The 27264-nt window shown below is 41.1% G+C and overlaps 1 protein-coding gene and 1 long non-coding RNA gene across 6 annotated transcripts in view; one reads left to right on the top strand and one right to left on the bottom strand.

Annotated features, from left to right (window-relative positions):
- Positions 1-27264, bottom strand: part of DOCK2 (dedicator of cytokinesis 2) — an 850676-nt gene that overhangs the window by 700096 nt on the left and 123316 nt on the right. For 4 of the 5 annotated variants that reach the window (XM_056516504.1, XM_056516506.1, XM_056516505.1 and 1 more), the window contains 3 exons: positions 9090-9171; positions 5622-5757; positions 2588-2663 (listed from right to left, as the gene is read on the bottom strand). In XM_056516504.1, coding sequence (XP_056372479.1) covers positions 2588-2663; positions 5622-5757; positions 9090-9171 — 294 coding nt within the window. Of the gene's footprint in view, positions 1-2587; positions 2664-5621; positions 5758-9089; positions 9172-9547; positions 9840-27264 lie in introns of those variants that run through there. The other variant, XM_056516508.1, reaches the window with a different exon arrangement.
- LOC130267174 (uncharacterized) overlaps positions 10351-27264 on the top strand; it is a 39650-nt gene continuing 22736 nt past the window's right edge. The window contains exon 1 of the long non-coding RNA XR_008843082.1: positions 10351-10603. This is a non-coding gene — a long non-coding RNA (uncharacterized LOC130267174). The remainder of the gene's footprint in view (positions 10604-27264) is intronic.

Raw genomic sequence — 27264 nt, 5'->3', positions numbered from 1 at the left:
GGCACAGGGAGCATTTCACGAGTAGAAGGAAAAATTGATTCAATAAAATTGCAGCAAATTTTGGATGCTAATTTGATGCCATCTGTGAAAAAGCTGAAGTTATAGAGAGGATGGCTTCTACAAATGGATAATGATCCGAAACACACCTTGAAATCCATGGGGGATTACATCAAGAGGCGTAAACTGAAGGTTTTGACATGGCCTTCACAATCTCCTGACCTCAACATAATTGAAAATCTATGGATAGACCTCAAAGGGGTACCCCCACCTTAGACACCTTTGGATAGGGGATAAGATGTCTGATCGCGGGGGTCCCGCCGCTGGGGACCCCCGCAATGTTGCATGCGGCACCCACCTGTTTCTTGTCCAGAAGCGATGGAGGGTCTGGGTCGCGACCACGTGAACGGAAGTCCGTGATGTCAGGGCTCCGCCCCCATGTGACGTCACACCCCGTCCCCTCAATGCAAGTCTATGGGAGGGTGGGAGGGGGCCGCATGCAACATTGCGGGGGTCCCCAGCGGCGGGACCTCTGCGATCAGACATCTTATCCCCTATCCTTTGTATAGGGGATAAGATGTCTACGGTGGGAGTACCCCTTTAAAAGAGCAGTGCGTGAAATCTCAAAGAAATGGAAGACTTTTGTAAGGAAGAATGGGCAAAGATATCTCAAACAAAAATTGAAAGACTCTTGGCTGGCTACAAAAAGCGTTTACAAGCTGTGATACTTGCTAAAGGGGCAGTACAAGTTTTTTTTGTTTTCTGTTATTTTGAAAGTGTAAATGATGGAAATAAAATCTTACTTTTGACATATTATAAGAATGTCTAATCTGTAATTTGATGCCTTTTGGAGATTTTTCCGTGGCTTCTTTATGCACATTAATACACATTTTTACCTGGGGTGCCCAAACTTTTGATCCCCACTGTATATAGTGCAGCATATGCTATTCTAATAATAAAAAAAAATGTACAGGCTCTTGTGTATGCATTGTGTATACCTATTTTAGAAGGTGTGCTATTTATGGTTTGTCTGCCATTTTGATCCCCTTTACCTCTCCAATATGGTTTCCCTAATGGATCCTACATTTCTCATCAGACTGTACTTGCTCTGCTACGAGTTCTATTTAAGAGCCGCAAATAAAAAATAAGTGACATTTTGGTTTATCTGTCCACTCTTACAAGCAGGAAACAGAGCGTGTGAAAATCTGCATTGGACAAATATCTAATATACAGAACAAGTTCTTAAACCTTTTGTTTCCTCATAGACTGTAAGCTCTTGTCTGCAGGGCCCTCACTCCTCTTGCCTGAACTAATAAATCAATGGTTTTCTTTGGTCTTGTACCCTCTGTACTCTAAAGTCCTGTTAAATATGTTGGCTCTTGAAAAAGATTATGAGACTGACTATCTGCTGTTGGGAGAAAGAAGGCTGCTGAATACCAAGATGATTGACCCTTTGTCTGTGCAGGCGATAAGTTGCGGTAAGGCTGGGTTCACACCACGTTTTTGCAATACAGTTACCGTATACGTTTTTAATTTGAAAACCGTACGGAACAGTATTGAAAACCGTATGCATTGATTTTCCATTGAAAACCATATGCCAAAAGATGCATCCGGTTGTGTTCGTGTTGCATCATGTACGGTTTTGTCAGTATTTTTCCCGTACCCAAAACCATAGCATACCACGGTTTCGTTCGGGTGAAAAACCGTATTGAAACGTATACTTTTTTTTTTTTAACATGGGAGTCAATAGGAACCGTACAGAACCGTATGTGTATACAGTTCCATCCGGTTTTCACCATACGGTTTTTGACTTTGCACAGTTTTATTCTTGGAATTTTAATCAAACAAGTGAAACTTTATTCATAATGGAGTGAAAAGTTAAAAATGTATACGTTTTTTATCTTAAAAAACAGATGCAACCGGACATCATTCTTCAAACCGTATATGTTTTTTAACCGTATAAGTATTAAAATTTGTACACACATCTTGATACAGTTTAGTCAGGTTTTCAGGAATCTGTTTTTTTTTTTTAAATAAAAAAACCTCATACGGGAACTGTATTGCAAAAACGTGGTGTGAACCCAGCCTAAGACACATCTTCAAATTCCTAGGTGAAATAGCTGTTGACCGAACAAGCTGATAGCGATCACAAGCTTGTGGCGTGCTTTAAAAGTGTATAACAATGTTTATAATGATTCCTAAACAATGAAATAAAGGATGCCTTCACTTTACTGCATTGTTTTAGGATTTAAGCCAGCCTACTTCCCTTTTATATTTCAAAGCATCCAATTGAAGACAATATTTCTGCATACACTATTTGTATAGTCAACTATATTCTGGCTAGTTACAATAAATCTATCAAAATAGCACTTTACTTAAAACGGTCTATTTACCAGCAAGGCTGTGTATTAAGAAAAGTTTGACACTTGCTACATCTGTTCATTAATAATTTAAGAGACATTTTTATGAACTTTGTAGCATAAGGCATTAATAAATGAAAAGCTATCAGCACTGCTCTAGTAACAAATGGCTAATTCTTAAATTAATTTGTAGATTCTGGAAATGCAAATCAGGCACATTTACTACTTACGGATGGAAGGGTATAAAATGCTGCTTTTCTTCATCGCTTTCAGCTTTCCCTTTCATTACGTCAGTGATGTCCATTACTGGTGAAAGTAAACATTTCAAGGTCAAGACTGAACATATTAGGAATATTTATGAAACATGGCTGTGAAATGTGCTGTTAAAATGCTGAGAAATACAAACAGGTGGAATCTATAATTGTCAGATTTGCCTTTTAAAACCATGAACGTCATACAGCTACCATTCAGTTCTTATACTACTATAATAAATTATAGGTTCTTACATGTACAGATGCAACTTTCAATACTATCAAAAACAACTATCAATAACCCCTATCTATAGGACCTACTAGGGGAAATTAAAGGAGAACTAACTTTTATGTTATAAAATCTAGTTACCTCCAGCGCTCCTGCAGTGCCTCCGGTGTCTGTCTCCTGTCTCCCGATGCGATCACCTTCCTGAGCTGTAGGTTGACTGTCGTCTAGGGAAGCATCCGGGCCCTATGTGTCTTACTGCCGCTTAGTGAATTGTGAGTTGCGGTATGACGTATGGGGCCCAAATGCTTCAGCAGAAAGACAATTGATGCAGCAGACCAGCACAGAACACCAAGGCACTACAGGAGCGCTGGAGGTAAGTAGATGTTTATTTTTTGATATCCCATAAAATGGCAATACTTATAAAATAAAATAAAGACTCCCGCCAGAGTTCTCTTTTAAGATCAAGATAAGGGAGATCTTCAACCTAAGACCCTTTTTAGTCTGACCACATTTCTCTCTGCTGCCACCTATGTCTGAGTGAGGAAATCAACTGGTGCCAGAAAATTTAACAGGTTTGTAAGTTACTTCTTTTAAAAAACCTTAATCCTTCCAGTACTTATCAGCTGCTGTATGAGCCACAGGAAGTTCTTTTCTTTTTGATTTTTTTTCTGTCTGACCACAGTGCTCTCTGCTCACACCTCTGTCCATGTCAGGAACTGTCCAGAGTAGGAAAAATCCCCATAGCAAACCTCTCCTGCTCTGGACAGTTCCAGAAATGGACAGAGGTGTCAGCAGAGAGTACTGCGGTCAGACAGAAAACAAATTAAAAAAGAAAATAACTTCCTGTGGATCATACAGCAGCTGATAAGTACTGGAAGTATTACGATTTTTAAGTAGAAGTAATTTACAAATTTGTTTAACTTTCTGGCAGCAGTTGATTTGAAATGTTGTTTTCCTCCAGAGTACCCCTTTAAGGAAAATAAATCTTTCTTGAGTCCAAATATGTCACGATAAATCCTTGAATGCTAAAAAGTCTTCTCAAATAATCATGTACCCAAACCATGTCGCTCCTTCACAGTTCTGACCTACACAGTAATTCTCCTGACTTTGCTATGTAGAGAATTGCAGCCTAGCCCAATTCACTTGAATTGAGCTGAGCCACACTTCTTTATATAATGGGTTCCTGGGAGTGACGTTGGGCAGGTATAAAGGCAAAGTTTTTTTTCACTTAATTCTTGGGATATGAAGTTGCCCCAGAGATCAAAAAAACACCAACCATAATTTTATATTAAAATGAGAAGAAGTGTCAAAAGACAAATGTCCGGCACTGCTGGATTAAGGTGAGCGGCAGCGGGTGTGGTGTGGATGATGCTGTTTATCCTGTATGTAGGACTCTGGTCTAGGTGGTGCTAAGCTATAGAGGCAGTAAGCAGAAATATTAGCAAAGAAAACAGAGCTTGCACTCACCATCCAAAGTGAATTCTTTATTTCTTCGTGTCAGGCATAACAGGCTGGTGGGGGTGGAGGCCGGGGGGGAAGGACCGGGACAGACTGTTTCACGCCACTCGGGCGCTTCTTCCAGCCGGTATACAAAAACTTTTTGTATACCGGCTGGAAGAAGCACCTGAGTGGCGTCAAATAGTCTGTCCCGGTCTGTTCCCCCCCGGCCTCCACCCCCCACCAGCCTGTTATGCCTGACACGAGGAAATAAAGAATTCAATTTGGATGGTAAGTGCAAGCTCTGTTTTCTTTGCCAATAATTTTATCTTAAATCTTAGTGATATAGTATGTCATTAAAGGTAATACCAATACAAACTAAAATTTGACATGCAGGCCTTATTAAAACCTGTGTTATTTGTCTCAATATTCTGGACTTAAGGACAGATGCTTTCACTATATTTTTATATATATATATATATATATATATATATATATATATATATTAAGATCAGATCGAAACTGATGGATAATGTGAAATAAAAAAATGTTCTACAATTTCTGAAAATGTACTGTTTGAAATATACCTATATATACTGTATATATACTTACTAATTCCACATGTGCCTGCTTTGTTTGGAAAACCCGTTACCCATGGTCGTGACCACCATATGGGATCTACTAAGGTGGCTCAGTTCAACTACAATCTCTGAGTATTAGTCTCAGAAGTATTGGCCATTTGTCTCTACGATGCATGCATCCAAAAGGAATTGTGGGAAAGTGTGTTTAAAGGGGTATTCCAGGCAAAACCTTTTTTTCTATATATCAACTGACTCCGGAAAGTTAAACAGATTTGTAAATTACTTCTATTAAAAAATCTTAATTCTTCCAATAGTTATTAGCTTCTGAAGTTTTCTGTCTAACTGCTCAATGATGATGTCACGTCCCGGGAGCTGTGCATGATGGGAGAATATCCCCATAGGAACTGCACAGCTCCTGGGACGTGAGTCATCAGAGAGCAGTTAGACAGAAAACAACAACTCAACTTCAGAAGCTAATAACTATTGGAAGGATTAAGATTTTTTAATTGAAGTCATTTACAAATCTGTTTAACTTTCCAGAGCCAGTTGATATATATATAAAAAAGTTTTGGCCTGGAATACCCCTTTAATATTGAACAGAACACAGAATGGGGATAGTAGATAAATCCAGGAAGTGATCAGATCCATTCTGGAGCAGAAAAATACAGTGAATTTTTTTTTTTGTTTAACTAAAAAAGGCACATTCAGATTGTACTGTTCTTTACACTAAATAGAATAAATTGTGATATAGATGATCTTCTGATACCTGCAACTCCAAAGGGTCGCCTTAATCCTAGAGTGCACTTCTTTATATTTGCTTCTTTAAGGTCCATTCTTCCAATTCTAACAATTTGGCACACTAAATAAATTCTGTCTCTATTAAGGTCCTTGTTTCCAAGATCCTAAAAAAAAAAAAAAAAAGACATTTATTAAAAATGTTGCCCATTACAACTTCTCACATCATTTTTTTTGTTATATTTCTTGTGAATTTTTAAGTCCTCTTCTTGCCTGAACATTTCAATGTTGTTATACACAAAAGCCAATCGTTTTTCGTAAAACATCCTGTACAGAAATACAAAGTATAATAGCAGCTTGTTAACAGACTTCAGGTGAATTGCAGTGGAATTTATTGCAGGGTTTTTGCTAGACATTGGTAGGTGCCAACTTGAGAATCTAGGCTGGCAATTCACTCCTACTTTAATTACATGTATTCTTTTGCAACAAGTTATTATCCAATACAGTAACAGGCTACGAATTGTGAATGTCCAGTTACTGTTTACATCAGAAAAGTGCAGTACATATGTGTTCTAAGCCACATTCCATGAGACACATACTTTTCTATTATTATTATTAATTTTATATTTTTTGCTACCATGCTTTTGAGTCCCACTGAAAACTATATATACATATATATTCAGGGATGCGGAAATCCTATCGCCCGGTGCCCGGGACATGTAGTTCCGGGCGCCGGGCAGGCAAATTTTTCATAGCTGTAGTCTTTTTTTTCTCTCTTTTTTTTATAATGCCGGTGTGAGGTGCAGGAGTGGACGCAGACTTGCATGGGACACAGGTCTGCACCTCATACTGGCGCTCAGGATGTATGGATTGGGCTCCTGACTCGAGCCTGCTCCATTATCGGCAGTCCCTGGCTGATTTCAGTAGCCGCGGGCCGCCACTAATAGCCCGGCAAAGTTGACAGCAGTGTCTAAAGGGATCTTTTAACCATCCCTGGTGGTCTAGTGGGGTGGATCCCCGCTCCCTGCAGCGTGATTGTGAGGGGGCGATCCCCTGTGGAGGTAGGCGGGGGGCTTACCTCTGCATTCATGGCTGCCCCCATAGATCTGCATTTGATTGAGCCTGCCTTGAGCAGGCTCAGCCAAATGAACACAGATCAATGGAGTTCAATAGAACTGCATTGATCTGTATGAGGAATTTAAATGTTTCTTCCTAAAAAGTGTATGTAAAAACAGAAAGATTAATAAAAGTTTAAAAACACACATTAAAGGGGTATTCCAGGCAAAACCTTTTATATATATATATATATATATATATATATATATATATATATATATATATATCAACTGGCTCCGGAAAGTTAAACAGATTTGTAAATGACTTCTATTAAAAAATATGAATCCTTCCAATAGTTATTAGCTTCTGAAGTTTTCTGTCTAACTGCTCAATGATGATGTCATGTCCCGGGAGCTGTGCATGATGGGAGAATATCCCCATAGGAACTGCACAGCTCCCGGGACGTGAGTCATCAGAGAGCAGTTAGACAGAAAACAACAACTCAATTTCAGAAGCTAATAACTATTGGAAGGATTAATATTTTTTAATAGAAGTAATTTACAAATCTGTTTAACTTTCCGGAGCCAGTTGATATATATATATATATAAAAAAAGTTTTGGCCTGGAATACCCCTTTAACCCCTTCCATATTAAAAGTTCATATCACCCCCCTTTTCCACATAAAAATATGTAAACATAATAAAAATAAACATATTCGGTATTGGCACGTGCATAATTGTCCAAACTATTAAAAAATATTACATTTTATATCCCGTACGGTAAATGGCGTTAGCATAAAAAAAAAATACCAAATCACAGAATTGCACTTTTTATGTTTATAACATCATATTCCAGAAAAAATTTAGTAAAAAAGTGTTCAAAAAGTCTGATCAATACCAAAATGGTACGGATACAAACAGCATATTACAGCCCAAAAAATTAGCCCTCATACAGCCCAGCATACGGAAAAATACAAATGTTATAGGGGTCAGGAATTTTTTTTTTATTAAAAAAAATTATTATTAAAACATGACGGAAACTAAAAACATTTGGTATTGGTGTAATCAGGCTAACCTAAAGTATCAAAATAATATGTAAGTTTGACCAACAAGATGAATGGCGAAAAAAAAGAAAACCCCAAAATTAGCATTTTTTTCAATTTCATTTTTTTTTTTGTTTCAGAGCATAAGTTATGGAAAAATGAAAGGTGTCATTACAAAGTATACTTGGCCCCACAAAAAACAAGCCTCGTATGGGTCTGTAGATGGAAAAATAAGAGTTGTGGGACAAGGAGGAAAAAACTAAAGTTCAGAAACTAATAAATGGATTTTCTTGAGGGACAAGTAGATTGTGTTCCGCTTTTTTCATACAGGTGCACGCTGCTAGGCTAAACATACACAAGCAGGAGAATGCAGCAGCGCACTGCTAGCACAAAGATACAGATAAAACTTGAAATGCTATATTGCTACAATGAAAAATAAAAAATTGAAGCACCTCAATTTTTCATTTTTCATTGTAGCAAAATAGCATTTCATGTTTTATCTGTATCTTTGTGCTAGCAGCATGCTGCTGTATTCTCCTACTTGTGTATAATTAGCCTAGCAGCGTGCACCTGTATGCCGGTTCCATTCAATAGTTTGGTATCAGTATGTGCTGGCCAACGTATCCTTTTTTGTGTTATACATATGGGGGGGGGGAGTGGCTACCTCCATGTTGGTTCCTGCACCCCACCCATCTTATAAGGTGCTGGATGTCTCAGACCTTACAAGCCTGGTAACTGACTGTACAGATGCACATTCATAGTGTAAGGTCCGTCCCAATGAGGTCACCTTATCGTGGTGGGATGGTCCCAGTCACTAGTTCTAATTCATTAGCACCTCTGTATTAAAAAAAAAAACAGAATGCAGAATAATTTTATACCGTATATCACAGACATACTGCACTATTCTGATATAAACATAGCTTTATGTTTTAGCAACTACATAACCTGGTAAAACAGAACTACTGACAATAACCAGAATAAAGGGGTACTCTGGCTCTAATACATCCTTTGAATAGGGGATAAGATGTATGATCAACAGGGTCCCGCCACTAGGGACTCCCGCAATCTGTCATTGCACATCCCCCTTTGTGAGCTCTCTGCAGCGCTGGAGGCTCCGAGTGTGTAGCGTGACGACCACGGGCCCGGAGTATCACGACATCACGACTCTGCTTGTGTGACATCAAGCTCTGCCCCCTAAATGCAAGTCTATGGGAGGGGGCATGACGGCCAGTGGTGGGACCCCCGCGATCATACATCTTATTATATATCTTATACATCTCCTTTGGCTAGCGGGTAAGATGTATTAGGAACCGTATACCCCTTTAATACATAATAGTAGATAATAAATATTATAACTTGTTGCCATTACATTTTTAAACATGATAAAGTTATTATACTTACTGTAAAAACAACCTTTAAATTGTTAAGCATGTCTATTTCTTTAGGAAATCCTTTGCTTCCCCATCTCACCAAATAATTCTCACTGTGAAAATATTTTTCATATTTTTTTTAGTGTATTTAATCTTACAACAATTCATAAAAACTATCATTGACTTTAAAAATATACTGTGTGTTTGTAACAAAGTTAAAAAAGACAGTAGTATTTCACTTTACACATTACCAGGCATTGCTGTGGGATAGAGACACTGCACATGCGTTTAAAATATAAATGTGGTCACAAAAGATAAATAAGCATTTTCAACCTGTAGCTGCTGACAACCAGCAAGGTTCCCTAAATTACAAATAAACAATGTAGAGAATCTTTGCTGGTCCTCAAATTCGTACATTTGTTAATATGAATTTCATAAAGGTAATGATGTTAAAGGGGTTATCCACCATAAGGTGATTTTAGTATGTACCTGGCAGGCAGTAAAGGACATGCTTAGGAAGGATCCGTGCTGGTCTTGGAGTTAAATGGCTGTGTTGTGAGATTACCATAAAGCTGAGGTTATTTTTCTATGAACTAGCTATTTCCTGTTGGACTTTGTTCCCAAATCCCATGATTCCTTGTTTGTAAATGGGAGTTTGCTTTTCTCCCTCCCAAAGATCAGCCACCCCACCCATAGAAACAGACCTGTGATCCTTTCTATGCAATAGACCAGTGTTTTCTGACAGGGTGCCTCCAGCTGTTACAAAACTACAATTATTGCAGAATGATTTCCCTCCCACCCAGCGGTCCCACCCATTGAAGCAGACAGGCTCCCTATGACCACCTGACTAGTGATGTAATGTCACGGGCCCCACTGCAACCTGGGAAACGAGATGAAACTCATTTTGTATGGTGGTAAAAATAAAGCTTGGAGCAAAAATCACAGAAGAATGGTGAGACCACCATGAAACATAGGTACAAACACTGTTATGTACTACACTAACTTTACAGCATAGTCAAACAAAAAAAATTGTGGAATACCCCTTTAAGGGTATTTGCAAAAACTTTTTATATAATGTAGATAAAAAAAAAAAACATTATGGGGAGATTAATCCAACATGTCCAGTGGAAAACTTGCTGAGTTGCCCATAGCAACCAATCACATCGCTTCTTTCAGTTTTGAAAAAGTGAAAAATGAAAGAAGCAATCTGATTGGTTGCTATGGGCAACTCAGCAACTTTTCCTCTGGACAGGTTTTGATAAATCTCCCCCTGTATGTGTAATTGTGACAGTTTGGCAGGCAAAGGTTGTATTTTTCTAGCTGATCTTGGAGTAACTTCCACCTAGGATCAAGTTAATGAGGCAGCACAAAGGGGAAGTAGGTTTAAAAGGAAGTCAAACAGTGTAGTCTGGGCTCCCCCTGAAAGACAGAAGTGGCTGTTAGAGGGGGAGAAACCGTGTCCATTGCCAGGCGGGCACAGCAAGGGCTGCAAAGGACACAAGTATGGACTCCCTGAGTGAGAGCAGTGGCTCTCTGGTAACACAGGTTGGTGTGCGTGACTGAGTATCAGGACTTTTATTTTTGTTCCAGTGTGAACTGTGACTGATTTCTCTTTTTCTGCCAAAAAACCTGTCTGAGTGTCAGACTGAAAGAAGTTGGTGTGGACCTGCTTGTTGGAGTGGAGAAACGTGTCCTTTTGACCATAAAGAACGAACCCTAGAGCTAAAACTCTACAATATATTACAAGTATACACATAATGGGGGAGATTACTCCTATCCTGTCCAGAGGAAAAGTTGCTGAGTTGCCCGTAGCAACCAATCAGATTGCTTCTTTCACTTTTGAAAAGGCCTCTGAAAAATGAAAGGAGTAATCTGATTGGTTGCCATGGGCAACTCAGCAATTTTTCCTCTGGACAGGTTTTGATAAATCTCTTCCAATTGTTATTATCTACATTATGTAAAAAGCTTCTGCAAACACGTAAAATTTAAAATTTTACAACTGGTGCCAGAAAGTTAAATAGATTTGTAAATTACTTCTATTAAAAAATCTTAATCCTCCAGTAATTATCAGCTGCTGATCCACAGGAAGTTCTTTTCTTTTTAAATTTCCTTTCTGTCTGACCACAGTGCTCTCTGCTGACACCTGTGTCAATTTTAGAACTGTCAGAGCAGGATAGGTTTTCTATGGGGATTTGCTCCTACTATGGGCAGTTCCAAAAATGGACAGAGGCTTCCTGTGGATCAAAACAGCAGCTGATAAGTACTGGAAGGATTAAGCTTTATTAATAGAAGTAAATTACAAATCTGTTTAACTTTCTGGCACCAGTTTATTTAAAAAAAAATTTTTTCCAGTGGAGTACCTCTTTAACCCCTTAACCCCTTAAGGACCGAGCCATTTTATACCTTAAGGACCGGAGCGTTTTTTGCAATTCTGACCACTGTCACTTTAAACATTAATAACTCTGGGATGCTTTTAGTTATCATTCTGATTCCGAGATTGTTTTTTCGGGACATATTCTACTTTAACTTAGTGGTAAAATTTTATGGTAACTTGCATCCTTTCTTGGTGAAAAATCCCAAAATTTGATGAAAAAAATGAAAATTTTGCATTTTTCTAACTTTGAAGCTCTCTGCTTGTAAGGAAAATGGATATTCAAAATATATATTTTTTGGGTTCACATATACAATATGTCTACTTTATGTTTGCATCATAAAATTTATGAGTTTTTACTTTTGGAAGACACCATAGGGCTTCAAAGTTCAGCAGCAATTTTGAAATTTTTCACAAAATTTTCAAACTCACTATTTTTCAGGGACCAGTTCAGTTTTGAAGTGGATTTGAAGGGTCTTCATATTAGAAATACCCCATAAAAGACCCCATTATAAAAACTACACCCCCTAAAGTATTCAAAAAAACATTCAGTAAGTGTATTAACCCTTTAGGTGTTTCACAGGAATAGTAGCAAAGTGAAGGAGAAAATTCTAAATCTTCATTTTTTACACTCGCATGTTCTTGTAGACCCAATTTTTGAACTTTTGCAAGGGATAAAAAGGAGAAAATTTTTACTTGTATTTGAAACCCAATTTCTCTCGAGTAAGCACATACCTCATATGTCTATGTTAATTGTTCGGCGGGCGCAGTAAAGGGCTCAGAAGGGAAGGAGCGACAAATGGTTTTTGGGGGGCATGCCGCATTTAGGAAGCCCCTATGGTGCCAGGACAGCAAAAAAAAACACATGGCATACCATTTTGGAAACTAGACCCCTCAGGGAACGTAACAAGGGGTAAAGTGAACCTTAATACCCTACAGGTGATTCACGACTTTTGCATATGTAAAAAAAATATATATTTTTTTACCTAAAATGCTTGGTTTCCCAAAAATTTTACATTTTTAAAAAGGGTAATAGCAGAAAATACCCCCCAAAATTTGAAGCCCAATTTCTCCCGATACAGAAAATACCTTGCATGGGGGTGAAAAGTTCTCTGCTGGCGCACTACAGGTCTCAGAAGAGAAGGAGTAACATTTGGCTTTTTGAAAGCAAATTTTGCTCTGGGGGCATGCCGCATTTAGGAAGCCCCTATGGTGCCAGAACAGCAAAAAAAAAACACATGGCATACCATTTTGGAAACTAGACCCCTCGGGGAACGTAACAAGGGGTAATGTGAACCTTAATACCCTACAGGTGTTTCACGACTTTTGCATATGTAAAAAAATATATATTTTTTTTACCTAAAATGCTTGGTTTCCCAAAATTTTTACAATTTTAAAAAGGGTAATAGCAGAAAATACCCCCCAAAATTTGAAGCCCAATTTCTCCCGATTCAGAAAACACCCCATATGGGTGTGAAAAGTGCTCTGCTGGCGCACTACAGGTCTCAGAAGAGAAGGAGTCACATTTGGCTTTTTGAAAGCGAATTTTGCTCTGGGGGCATGCCGCATTTAGGAAGCCCCTATGGTGCCAGGACAGCAAAATTTGAAGCCCAATTTCTCCCGAGTACGGCGATACCCCATATGTGACCCTAAACTGTTGCCTTGAAATACGACAGGGCTCCAAAGTGAGAGCGCCATGCGCATTTGAGGCCTAAATTAGGGACTTGCATAGGGGTGGACATAGGGGTATTCTACGCCAGTGATTCCCAAACAGGGTGCCTCCAGCTGTTGTAAAACTCCCAGCATGCCTGGACAGTCAACGGCTATCTGGCAATACTGGGAGTAGTTGTTTTGCAACAGCTGGAGGCTCCGTTTTGGAAACAGTGGCGTACCAGACGTTTTTCATTTTTATTGGGGAGGGGGGTTGTATAGGGGTATGTGTATATGTAGTGTTTTTTACTTTTTATTTTATTTTGTGTTAGTGTAGTGTAGTGTTTTTAGGGTACAGTCGCACGGGCGGGGGTTCACAGTAGTTTCTCGCTGGCAGTTTGTGCTACGGCAGAAAATTTGACGCAGCTCAAACTTGCAGCCGGATACTTACTGTAATCCTCCGCCCATGTGAGTGGACCCTGTACGTTCACATTGGGGGGGGGGGACATCCAGCTGTTGCAAAACTACAACTCCCAGCATGTACGGTCTATCAGTGCATGCTGGGAGTTGTAGTTTTGCAACCGCTGGAGGCTCCGTTTTGGAAACAGTGGCGTACCAGACGTTTTTCATTTTTATTGGGGAGGGGGGCTGCGTAGGGGTATGTGTATATGTAGTGTTTTTTACTTTTTATTTTATTGTGTGTTAGTGTAGTGTAGTGTTTTTAGGGTACAGTCACAAGGGGCGGGGTGTTCACAGTAGTTTCTCGCTGGCAGTTTGAGCTGCGGCAGAAATTTTGCCGCACCTCAAACTTGCAGCCGGATACTTACTGTAATCCTCCGCCCATGTGAGTGTACCCTGTACATTCACATTGGGGGGGGGGGAACATCCAGCTGTTGCAAAACTACAACTCCCAGCATGTACGGTCTATCAGTGCATGCTGGGAGTTGTAGTTTTGCAACAGCTGGAGGCACACTGGTTGTGAAACACCGAGTTTGGTAACAAACTCAGTGTTTTGCAACCAGTGTGCCTTCAGCTGTTGCAAAAGCTACAACCCCCAGCATGTACGGACAGCGGAAGGGCATGCTGGGTGTTGTAGTTATGCAACAGCTGGAGGCATACTACTTTGGCTGGGGATGCTGGGGATTGTAGTTATGCAACAGCTGGAGACACACTGGTTTGCTACTTAACTCAGTGTGCCTTCAGCTGTTGCAAAACTACAACTCTCAGCAGTCACCGACAGCCAACGGGCATGCTGGGAGTTGTAGTTATGCAACCACCAGATGCACCACTACAACTCCCAGCATGCACTTTAGCTGATTGTGCAAGCTGGGAGTTGTAGTTACACAACAGCTGAAGGTACACTTTTCCATAGAAAGAATGTGCCTCCAGCTGTTGCAAAACTACAAGTCCCAGCATGCCCATAAGGGCATGCTGGGAGTTGTGGTGGTCTGCCTCCTGCTGTTGCATAACTACAGCTCCCAGCATGCCCTTTTTGCATGCTGGGAGCTGTTGCTAAGCAACAGCAGGAGGCTGTCACTCACCTCCAACGATCCAGCCGCACAGGTCAGTCCCTCGTCGTCTCCGCCGCCGCCGCTGCTCCTGGGGCCCCCATCCCAACAGGGGCGCCGGGGATCGGGGTCCCCAGCACCCGGGGTGCACGTCCCGCACCCGCTCACGTCCTCCGGAAGAGGGGCGGAGCGGGTAGCGGGAGTTACACCCGCAGCAGGCGCCCTGATTGGTCGGCCGGTAATCCGGCCGACGAATCAGGGCGATCGTGAGGTGGCACCAGTGCCACCTCACCCCTGCTGGCTCTGGCTGTTCGGGGCCGTCTCTGACGGCCCCGATCAGCCAATAATTCCGGGTCACCGGGTCACTGGAGACCCGATTGACCCGGAATCCGCCGCAGATCGCTGGACTGAATTGTCCAGCGATCTGCGGCCATCGCCGACATGGGGGGTCATAATGACCCCCCTGGGCTATATGCCCCGATGCCTGCTGAACGATTTCAGCAGGCATCGGGGACCGGCTCCGCTCCAGATGGTTGCGGGGGGCCGGTAAAACACATGACGTTCTCATACGTCATGTGTCCTTAAGGACTCGGAAATGGAGACGTATGAGAACGTCATGTGTCCTTAAGGGGTTAAGGAACAAAGCCCATTTTCACCTTAAGGACCAGAGCGTTTTTTGCACATCTGACCACTATCACTTTAAACATTAATAACTCTGGAATGCTTTTACTTTTCATTTTGATTCTGAGATAGTTTTTTCGTGACATATTGTACTTTATATTAGTGGTAAATTTTTGTCGATACTTGCATAATTTCTTGGTGAAAAATTCCAAAATTTTATGAAAAAATTTAACATCTTGCATTTTCTATCTTTGAAGCTCTCTGCTTGTAAGGAAAATAGAAATCCCAAATAAATTATAGATTGATTCACATATACAATATGTCTACTTTATTTGCATCATAAAGTTGACATGTTTTTACTTTTAGAAGACATCAGACGGTTTCAACGTTCAGCAGCAATTTTCCAATTTTTCACAAACTTTTCAAAATCTTCATTTTTTACACTCGCATGTTCTTGTAGACCCAGTTTTCGAATTTTTACAAAGGGTAATAGGAGAAAAAGCCCAATTCCTCTCGAGTAAGGAAATATCTCATATGTGTATAAAAAGCCCAATTTCTCTCGAGTAAGGAAATATCTCATATGTGTATGTAAAGTGTTTGGCGGGAGCAGTAGAGGGCTCAGAAGGGAAGGAGCAAGAATGGGATTTTGGAGAGTGAATTTTGCTGAAATGTTTTTTGGGGGGCATGTCGCATTTAGGAAGCCCCTATGGTGCCAGAACAGCAAAAAAACACACAAAAAAAAACACATGGCATACCATTATGGAAACTACACCCCTCAAGGCATATAACAAGGGGTCTAGTGAGCCTTAACACCCCACAGGTGTTTGAGGACTTTCCGTTAAAGTCGGATGTGTAAATTAATTTTTTCACTAAATTGCATTTTTTGCCCAAATTTACCATTTTTACGAAAGGTAATGGGAGAAAATGCCCCCCAAAATTTGTAACCCCATCTCTTCTGAGTATGGAAATATCCCATGTTAGGACGTAAAATGCTCTGCGGGCGAACTACAATGCTCAGAAGAGGAGTCACATTTGGCTTTTGGAAAGCAAAGTTTGCTCAAAATTTTTGGGGGGCATGTCGCATTTAGGAAGCCCCTATGGTGCCAGAACAGCAAAAAAATACCCACATGGCATATTATTTTGGAAACTACACCCCTCACGAAATGTAACAAGGGGTACAGTGAGCCTTAACACCTTACAGGTGTTTGACGACTTTTTGTTAAAGTTGGATGTGTAAATGAAAAAAGTTTTTTCCACAAATTTTAAATTTTTACATGAGGTAATGGGAGAAAATAACCCCAAAATTTCTAACCCCACTTCTTCTGAGTATGGAAATACCCCATGTGTGGACGTCAAGTGCTCTGCTGGCACACTACAATGCTCAGCAGAGGAGGAGCACCATTGAGCTTTTGCAGAGAGAATTTGTTTGGAATGGGGGCCATGTGCATTTACAAAGCCCCCCGTGGTGCCAGAACAGTGTACCCCCCCACATGTGATCCCATTTTGGAAACTACACCCCTCACAGGGGTGCAGTTTTTTTTTTGTTTTTTTTTTACACAAACAGGCTGGTGTAGCCCCCAACTTTTCCTTTTCATAAGAGGTAAAAGGAGAAAAAGCCCCCCAAAATTTGTAACGCAATTTCTCATTTCCCATATGTGGCCTAAACTGTTTCCTTGAAATACGACAAGGCTCCGAAGTGAGAGAGCACCATGCGCATTTGAGGACTATATTAGGGATTGCATAGGGGTGGACATAGGGGTATTCTATGCCAGTGATTCCCAAACAGGGTGCCTCCAGCTGTTGAGAAACTCCCAGCATGCCTGGAAAGTCAAGTGCTGTCCGGAAATGCTGGGAGTTGTTGTTTTGCAACAATTGGAGGCTCTGTTTTTAAAACACTGCCGTACGATACGTTTTTCATTTTTATTGGGGGGACAGTGTAAGGGGGAGTATATGTAGTGTTTTACCCTTTATTATGTGTTAGTGTAGTGCAGTTTTTTAGGGTACATTCGCACTGGCGGAGGTTTACGGTGAGTTTCCCGCTAGGAATTTGCGCTGCGGCAAAAACTGGCACAGCTCAAACTTGAAGCAGGAAACTCACTGTGAACCCGCCCGTGTGAATGTACCCTATACATTCACATGGGGGGGGGGGGCAAATCTCCAGTTGTTTCAAAACTACAACTCCCAGCATGTACTGACAGACCGTGCATGCTGGGAGTTGTACTTTTTCCAACAGCTGGAGGCCCACTGGTTGGAAAACCTTCAGTTAGGTTTTGTTTAGAGATGAGCGAACTTACAGTAAATTCGATTCGTCACGAACTTCTCGGCTCGGCAGTTGATGGCTTTTCCTGCGTACATTAGTTCAGCCTTCAGGTGCTCCGGTGGGCTGGAAAAGGTGGATACATTCCTAGGAAAGAGTCTCCTAGGACTGTATCCACCTTTTCCAGCCCACCGGAGCACCGGAAAGCTGAACTAATTTATGCAGGAAAAGTCATCAACTGCCGAGCCGAGAAGTTTGTGACGAATCGAATTTACTGTAAGTTCGCTCATCTCTAGTTCTTTTACCTAACTCAGTATTTTCCAACCAGTGTGCCTCCAGTTGTTGCAAAACTACAACTCCCAGCATTTATTGATCGCCGAAGGGAATGCTCGGAGATGTAGTTATGCAACAGCTGGAGGTACGCTACTACAACTCCCAGCATGCCGAGACAGCTGTTTGCTGTTTGGGCATGCTGGGATTTGCAGTTTTGCAACATCTGGAGGGCTACAGTTTAGAGACCACTGCACAGTGATCTCAAAACTGTGGCCCTTCAGATGTTGCAAAACTACAAATCCCAGCATGCCCAGACCACAAACTTCTGTGTGGGCATGCTAGGAGTTGTAGTTTTGCAAGATCTAGAGGGCCACAGTTTAGAGACCACTGCACAGTGATCTCCAAACAGTAGCCCTCCAGCTGTTGCAAAACTACAAATCCCAGCATGCCCAAACAGCAAACAGCTGTCTGGGCATGCTGGGAGTTGTAGTTTTGCAACATCTGGAGGGCTACAGTTTAGAGACCACTGTAGCCCTCCAGATGTTGCTAGGCCACTCAACAGCTTCCGTAGGATCCAGGGAGCCGCATCGCTGTCCTCTGCTGCCGCCTGTTGCCGCCACCGATGGCAAGTGGACCTTCGGCGCCGGTCACCGTCAGTTCCCCTACTCTGTCCGGACTACAGTGGGTGGGCAGAGCGGGGAGTACCGAACATTAACCCCCCGCCCCCAATCTGCTATTAGTCGTCGCTTGTGAACGACCAATAGCAGGGATAGGAGAGGTAGCACCCCTGCCACCTCACTACTATCCCTTCAGGGGGATCGTGGGTGTCTTGGACAACCCCGATCCCCCTTATTGACCCAGAATCGCCGTAAATCACGATTTGCATACAGCGATCGCCGACTTGGGCATTTGCGCGGGGTGCCTGCTGATACGCCCTTGGTCCTTTAGTACTGGTGCAGTTATGTCCATTGTGAAGGAACTTCTTGAATAAACACTAGGCAGACAATTGAGAATAGGAATTGATGCAAAACAGTCTTTAAGGGTCTATTCACATTTGTACAGTATTCTGCACAGACTTGATGCACAGGATTTTCCGCTGCATATTTCAATGTAAACTGAATGACTGAACACAGCTTGAAATCCTGCACATTAAATCTGCGCATCAAATCTGCGCAGAATACTGTACGTGTGAATAGACACTAAAGGGGTATTCCAGGTATTTTGTTTATTTGACTATGCTACAGGGGCTGTAAAGTTAGTGTAGTTCATAATATAGTGTCTGTACCTGTGTGTGACAGTTTTCTCACAATTCTTCTGTGATTTTCACCTCAATATTTATTTTTAACAGCATTCAAAATGACTTGTCTCAGATTTTTCCCAGGTTGCAATGTGGCCGAGTCAGCTGAGGTCTTTTGAATGGATGCAGCTCATTTATGTTTCAATGGGTGGGGTGGCTGATGCGTGGGGGGAGGAAAATGGAATGATGGGATTTGTAGGCCAAAAAGAAAACTCAAACAGGAAATGCCAGTTGACAAAAAGCTAGCCACAGTGTTATGGTAATCTCACAACATAGCCATTTAGCCCCAAGACAAGGGCAGATCCTTCCTAAGCATGTCCATTACTGTCTTGCAGGTACGTACTAAAATCACCTTATGGTGGATAACCTGTTTAAACATTCAAAATGTGGGTAATGATATGAACATGAAGGTCCATTTTCTCCAAAGCCTCCAACACAGATTTTAGAGAGGAACAAGGAGAAAGGTTGCAAAGTTATAGAGGAAAGGTATCAAGGACAAACATTTGGTGGCAGGATACTGATGGAGCCTCCAACGCAAATGCAGTTTTAAGTTTTCAATAGACATTTTTTTTAGTAAAAATGCATTCTACTGTCAGATGGAGAGAAGAGGAAAATCTTTCATACAAATTATAAAATAAGTGCAATTTTTAGTGGGTTAAAGAAATATCTTTCCTTATTTCTTTCATTTTTTATATTTAACCAAACAAGCACAGTCAAGATTATGTATTTGTAAACAATATATAAAAATAATATACATGAAATAAAATTAAAATTAAATAGAAACAGACAGATCCATTAATAGACCTTATACATATTATGGTGAATATTCTGACTAGAGATGGTGAATCGAAGCTGATGACTCCGAATTCGTTCCGACATTCATTCTGGCTAGAGAGAGCGCAGACACTGTGTGGTCACTAATCAGCATTACTGACAATACAGATCAGCAAAGGAGAAAACCATTGACCTCAAGCCCGCATCACTGCAGGCAGGAAGGCAGGGAGAGTTAAGAAGTAATTTCATAGTCAGCCAATTGAGATCATCACAGGAAACACTCCCCATTCAAAAACTGCAAGCAACCATAGTGCAGGTAGAGACAGTTCAGGGAGCGAGAGTATGCTTTTTTTCTATTGCAACCGTACTGGGGTGTAGAAAAATCATTTCACAACCCCAGCACACACCCTATGCATGTTACGGCAAGGCAAAGGATTCTACACCCCTATTGAGGCTCTCTTTAGCCCGGAAATACCTGTTTTTAATAGCAATTCGCCGCGCGTATATATTGGGATCAAACCTATTTTTTTCAGAAGATTCAGCCAGATCGAATTTTTGAAAAATTCGCCCATCCCTAATTCTGACTATTGGAATATGAATAACTGGTTCAGATCTCTTTCATTGCCATTCTGGTAACATCTTCTACAGTTATGTGGGGATGTCTAAATTGCACTGTATAATTTTCTATAAGATAAAAGATAACATACCCTGTTTGCCAGTTTTGTAAGATATCACCACTAAAAATGTCTGATGGAGAAATTTGTTGTAGCCTTTATGTGACAACATAATAGTATGTTGGATAAATGTTTTGCTGCCAGAACAGAAAATGTCTTGCTGAGGGAAGTAATACAGCTGACATCATGACTTTGTTTAAACTAAGAGGCAGAGAAAAGGAGCACAACAGCATCTAGAGCTGCAACATACTCCATATTTTCATCATCTTATCAATAAATTGTTCGGCCTGAGATCGTATGTCCATATTAATGGTACATTGTATGTCACACAGACTACTGGAGGAAACAAACACAATGGCCCTCATTTACTAAGAGTGGAATGTCAGTTTGTGTTTTTGCAAGTCCTTTACTCCTTTTTTTTCTGATGCTATTTACTAATCTGTCGCCCAATTTCCCTTTCTTTCTGTAGCACAAAATGTATTCTGTGCGACAGAAAAAAAGTCTCTGCAAATTCTGACTACATTAGTGCTTGTACTACTACCCCCATCATTGAACAGGGTCTGTTCCATGTTGGTGGTAGTAGTAGAGGGGCTGAGGGATTGATCGCACCGGGTCTCACTTCTGAGACCCGATCCGATCAGATGTTGTTAAGCAGGGGAGCGGGCAGCATGTTCCGATCCCCTGCAATGTACAGTAAACTTTCATTTTTAAATTCCCCACCGAGGAGCCAATCAGGGCTCCTGGCAGGGTTTTAATATAGAAGCGCTGTGGTGGGCAAAGATGTATAGAATCACTGGGGGGGGGGGGGGGTATATATCTGGCCCCTCCATCATTTCAATATATTTTTCCCCCTGCTGCGCTATATCAAACTTAGTGCCCGCTGTGCTTGAATAAATCAACTACCCCCCAGCGCTATTATATATCTATACTGACCCCCGCTGCGCATATACTGACCACCGCTGCGCATATTTATATATATACTGCCCCCCCAGCTGTGCATATTAATATTCATATTTTCTCCCTCCCCTGGCTGTCAATGAATGAAAACTCTAATAGCGGCAGAGCGGAAGGCTGCTGCCCGCTCATGCTGCTAAGAGTTTGTCATTCATAGTGGGCAGCAGCTGGATATCATGCTGTGAGGGTCAAACATATGGATATATGTCTGACCCTCACATCATACATATACAAATGCCGCCTCACCGCTATGAATGACAAGTAAGCTATTCGGAGCAGCAGCGCGAGCCTCCCTGCACTGCTTTACTTGTCATTCATAGTGGTGAGCCGGCATTTGTATATGTATGATGTGAGGGTCAGACATATATCCATATGTCTGACCCTCACAGCATGATATGCAGCTGCTGCCCGCTATGAATGACAAACTCTTAGCAGCATGAGCGGGCAGCAGCCTTCCGCTCCGCCGCTAATAGAGTTTTCATTCATTTCATCCATGCTTGGGGTAGCAGGATTCACTCCATTTTGAGGAATTTACCGACAGCTCTGAGCTGTCGGTTTTCTGTGAAGCAAAACTCACAGGTTTTCCTGTGAGTTTTCTTCACACTCAGAGTTTTTTTTTCTCTTTTTGTCGGGAATACGCCCCTTTTGTCGGGAAAAACGCCCCTTTTGTTTTTGTTTTTTTCACTCTGAGTGATTTTGATTTTGTGCGGGTTGTGCGACAGAATTCTGGCGCAAAACCTGACAAAAAGTGTCAGGATCCTGTTAGTAAATGAGGGCCAAGGTATGCCATTTGAAATTGTATATAAATGTTCATATGTGTAATGTTTTAGTATTTAAAACTCTGCTCTGAGACTCAGTAAATCCTTGCCTCAGAAACAATGGGGGTGATTTATCAAAACCTGTGTAGAGGAAAAGTTGACCAATTGCCCATAGCAACAAGATGAATGACAAAATCTGATTGGTTGCTATTGGCAATTGGTCAACTTTTCCTCTGCAAAGAGTTTGATAAATCTCCCACAATGTGTCTTATAGCATTTATATCTCTCCCTCAATGGGCCCTAGATGTATTATCAATTCTAGTAACTTATTGGATACATAGATAAGTAGTGGCTGTTTTACATGGGCCTTTACTTATAAATAAGCATTCTTACATTGGTCAATGTAAAAAAAAAAACTGCTATTGGCCTGAAGAAGTAAATGCTTTTTCTTTGGCTAAAAAATTCAGGTATTTAAAAGGAGCCTGTCATGTCCCTATAGCCCTAATAGTCCTCAGTACATTGTAGCCAGTGGTCATAGTGTTCAATTGTGAAATTTTCATAATAATTTGGCAATCCTTGCACCTCCTAAGTAGGCATAGATGTGGAGATGCAACGGCATGTAGTCACACTGCCTCTGCCCTCCTTCGAGCCAATCAGGCTTGATCATTATGATATAGAGGTCTCTGTAGTGTCTATTTATATTAGGATTTACTTCCCATAGATTGCTTCAGCATTTAAATGTTTGTATCACATCTCTCTTCTATCCATAGACTCTACTTGCATATCTCCCTCCTAACTTCCACTATATCTTAAAACATTGCACATAAAAACATAAGCATATAGATTTCCCTGACGTTTCCCCAGATACAACTGGCTTTGTTAAGGGTAGAGTACCTCTGTGTCTGAACGTTGTGGGCATTCACATTTCCCAAATCCTGCAGTGTTCAGTAACAATGTCCTCCTGCGGTGCTCAGCCCGATAGCAACAGCAATAGTAAGATCAAAGAAACTGATAGTAGAACGTAAAGTGGCACTCTCCGGATCTACCGGATCTATAGCAAAACTATTCCTTAGACATGTTAAAAACAATGGAGAAAAGATGCTGGCACCGCCAGCTAAGTTACAGCTGTTTCATACACAGTGTGTGAGTATACTTTCTCAGACCACTGGTCACGCAGCGCCTTCAGTGTCCTGCTCCAGCACCAGGACCAAATTTGTTACAGTGGGGATCAAAGGTTTGGGCATCTCAGGTAAAAATTTGTATTAATGTGCGTAAAGAAGCCAAGGAAAGACGGAAAAATCTCCAAAAGGCATCAAATTACAGATTAGACATTCTTATAATATGTCAACAAAAGTTAGATTTTATTCCATCATTTACACTTTCAAAATAACAGAAAGCAAAAAAATGGTGTCTGCAAAAGTTTGGGCACTCTGCAGAGTTAATATCTTGTACTGCCCCCTTTGGCAAGTATCACAGCTTGTAAACACTTTTTGTAGCCAGCCAAGAGTCTTTCAATTCTTGTTTGAGGTATCTTTGCCCATTCTTCCTTACAAAAGTCTTCCAGTTCTTTGAGATTTCTGGGCAGTCTGTCATGCACTGCTCTTTTAAGGTCTATCCATAGATTTTCAATGATGTTGAGGTCAGGAGATTGTGAAGGCCATGGCAAGACCTTCAGTTTACGCCTCTTGATGTAATCCCCCGTGGATTTCGAGGTGTGTTTAGGATCATTATCCATTTGTAGAAGTCATCCTCTCTTTAACTTCAGCTTTTTCACAGATGGCATCAAGTTAGCATCCAAAATGTGCTGAAATTTTATTGAATCAATTTTTCCTTTTACTCGTGAGATGTTCCCTGTGCCACTGGCTGCAATACAACCCCAAGGCATGATTCATCTACCCCCATGTTTAACCCCTTAAGGACCGGGGGGTTTTCCGTTTTTGCATTTTCGTTTTTTGCTCCTTGCCTTTAAAAAATCATAACTCTTTCAATTTTGCACCTAAAAATCCATATGATGGCTTATTTTTGGCGCCACCAATTCTACTTTGTAATGACCTCAGTCATTTTGCCCAAAAATCTACGGTGAAACGGAAAAAAAAATCATTGTGCGTCAAAATTTAAAAAAAAACGCAGTTTTGTAACTTTTGGGGGCTTCCGTTTCTACGTAGTACATTTTTCGGTAAAAATGACACCTTATCTTTATTCTGTAGGTCCATACGATTAAAATGACACCCTACTTATATAGGTTTGATTTTATCGGACTTCTGGAAAAAATCATAACTACATGCAGGAAAATTAATATGTTTAAAATTGTCATCTTCTGACCCCTATAACTTTTTTATTTTTCCGTGTATGGGGCGGTATGAGGGCTCATTTTTTGCACCGTGATCTGAAGTTTTTAACGGTACCATTTTTGCATTGATAGGACTTATTGATGGAGCGGTTTAATTAATGATATATTTTTATAATTCGGACATTTCCGCACGCGGTGATACCATATATGTTTATGTTTATTTTTATTTACACTGTGGTTTTTTTTCTTGGAAAAGGGGGGTGATTCAAACTTTTAATTGGGGAGGAGTTAAATGATCTTTATTCACTTTTTTTTTCACTTTTTTTTTGCAGTGTTATAGCTCCCATAGGGACCTATAACACTGCACACACTGATCTTCATCATTGATCACTGGTTTCTCATAAGAAACCAGTGATCAACGATTCTGCCGCATGACTGCTCATGCCTGGATCTCAGGCAATGAGCAGTCATTCGGCGATCGGACAGCGAGGAGGCAGGTAGGGGCCCTCCTGCTGTCCTGTAAGCTGTTCGGGATGCCACGATTAGCCGTGGCTATCCCGAACAGCCCGACTGAGCTAGCCGGCAACTTTCACTTTCACTTTTAGCCGCGCAGCTCAGCTCTGAGCGCGCGGCTAAATGGTTAATAGCGCGCGGCGCCGCGATCGGCGCTGCGCGCTATTAGAGGCGGGTCCCGGCTTCACTATGACGCTGGGCCCGCCGTGATATGACGCGGGGTTACTGTGTAACCCCGCGTTATATCAGGAGAGCAGGACCAAGGACGTACCGGTACGTCCTTGGTCCTTAAGGGGTTAACAATTGGACAGAGGTTAATTTCATTAAATTCTGTTCCCCTTCATCTCCAAACGTACCTTTGCTCATTCCGGCCAAAAAGTTCAATTTTAACCTCATCGATCCACAGAACTTGTTTCCAAAATGCATCAGGCTTGTCTATATGTTCATTTGCAAAGTTCAAACGCTGATTTTTGTGGTGAGGACGTAGAAGAGGTTTTCTTCTGATGTCTCTTCCATGAAGACCATATTTGTACAAGTATCTCTTTATAGTGGAATAGTGTACCACAACTACAGTGTCTGCCAGATCTTTCTGGAGGGATTGTGCAGTCAAACGTGGGTTTTGAATTGTTTTTCTCACAATCCTGTGAGCTGTTCTGTCTGATATTTTTCTTGGTCTTCCAGATCTTGCTTTAACTTCCACTCTTCCTGATGACTGCCATTTCTTCATTACATTTCGAATAGAGGTTATTGACATCTGAAAACGTTTTGCTATCTTCTTATAGCCTTCTCCAGCTTTGTGAGCGTCAACTATTTTCATTTTCAGATTTCTAGACAACTGCTTAGAAGAACCCATGGTGCTGATTGTTGGGGCAAGGTCAGATGAGTCTGGGCATTTAAAACCTCTGAGATAGTCATCATCTAGGAAGACCAGGTGATGTCAGAGAACAATCCATGACACTGGCAGGTCTCAGCTTTGCAAAGGGGGCAGTGCATGCTATAAATTCTGCAGGGTGCCCAAACTTTTGCAGATGTCATTTTTTTGTTTTCTGTTATTTTGAAAGTGTAAATGATGGAAATAAAATCTAACTTTTGCTGACATATTATAAGAATGTCTAATCTGTAATTTGATGGCTTTTGGAGATGTTTCCATCTTTCCTTGGCTTCTTTATATTATGAAAATGTTTTACCTGGGGTGCCCAAACTTTTGATCCCCACTGTATACTGTCGCTCAGCGAATGGCTGGCTGAGGCAGGACATCTCTGCATCCATCAGTTTAGCCTCTCGAAAAAATGAATCAAAAATCATTAGAAAGTAATATGTACCCTATAATAGTAAAAATAAAAACTAAAGCTCATCCCGCAAAAAATAAGCCCTCAGCAACTTAAAAATAAAGTTTCTTAAAAAAAAAAAAAGGAAATCATAAAATCATAATCATAATGCCATAATCATACTGACCCACAGAATAAAAATAACATTTATACTCCACAGTGAACGCCATATTAAATATATACATGGCTGCTACTCCAGTCTCGGAAACCTCTGTGTTTCCGGGACTCGAGACGTGACTTCCCCCCCACGCCCCATTGTGACGTCATGCCTGTGAGTCACTGCATTTCTTATCTCTACATGTTCGAGGAGGTGATTTATCTGCTTAGTTTCTGTGAGCACCACCTTATTACTTTCAAGATGGGACTGCACTAGAGGGTTAATCCCTGAAGCACTGGATGATTTGCAGCTGCTGTTGTAGAGCCAAGTTGAACTGTCTTTGTGAATTGGCTTTATGAAATTTTATTTCACCTCCACTTTGCCTTAAAGGAAAACTGTCAGCCTGTTCATCCACACTAAACCCAATACACTGGGTTGTAGTGTGGGTGACCAGGAGTCCAATGAGGGGTCACTAACTTAAATATGTCCAGTAGGTCCTGAGATATGTCCCCCAGAAGATCCTCTGTGGAATTAAGTGAATCCCATGCAGGGGATGGGGCTCCACCCACTCAATTTGCATATTTATTGTCTGTGACTCCTAGTGAAGTGGAGTCACAGACAATACATATGTAAATTGAGCTGGTGAAGCCCCATCCCCTGCACGCCAATCACTGAATTCAGCAGAGGATCTTCTGGAGGACATATTTAAGTACACACTTAAGTAAGTGACTCCATGTTGGACTCCTGTTCACCAAAACTATAACCAAGTGTATTGGGTTTGGTGCTGGTGAACAGGCTGACAGTGTTCCTTTAATTCATGTGCACCACCTTAAGAGTTAAC

This window comes from Hyla sarda, chromosome 4 (assembly GCF_029499605.1).
Source record: "Hyla sarda isolate aHylSar1 chromosome 4, aHylSar1.hap1, whole genome shotgun sequence".
Lineage (NCBI taxonomy): Eukaryota > Metazoa > Chordata > Amphibia > Anura > Hylidae > Hyla > Hyla sarda.
The sequence above is the reverse complement of the archived record's forward strand: the minus strand, read 5'-3'. Positions and strand labels throughout refer to the sequence as shown.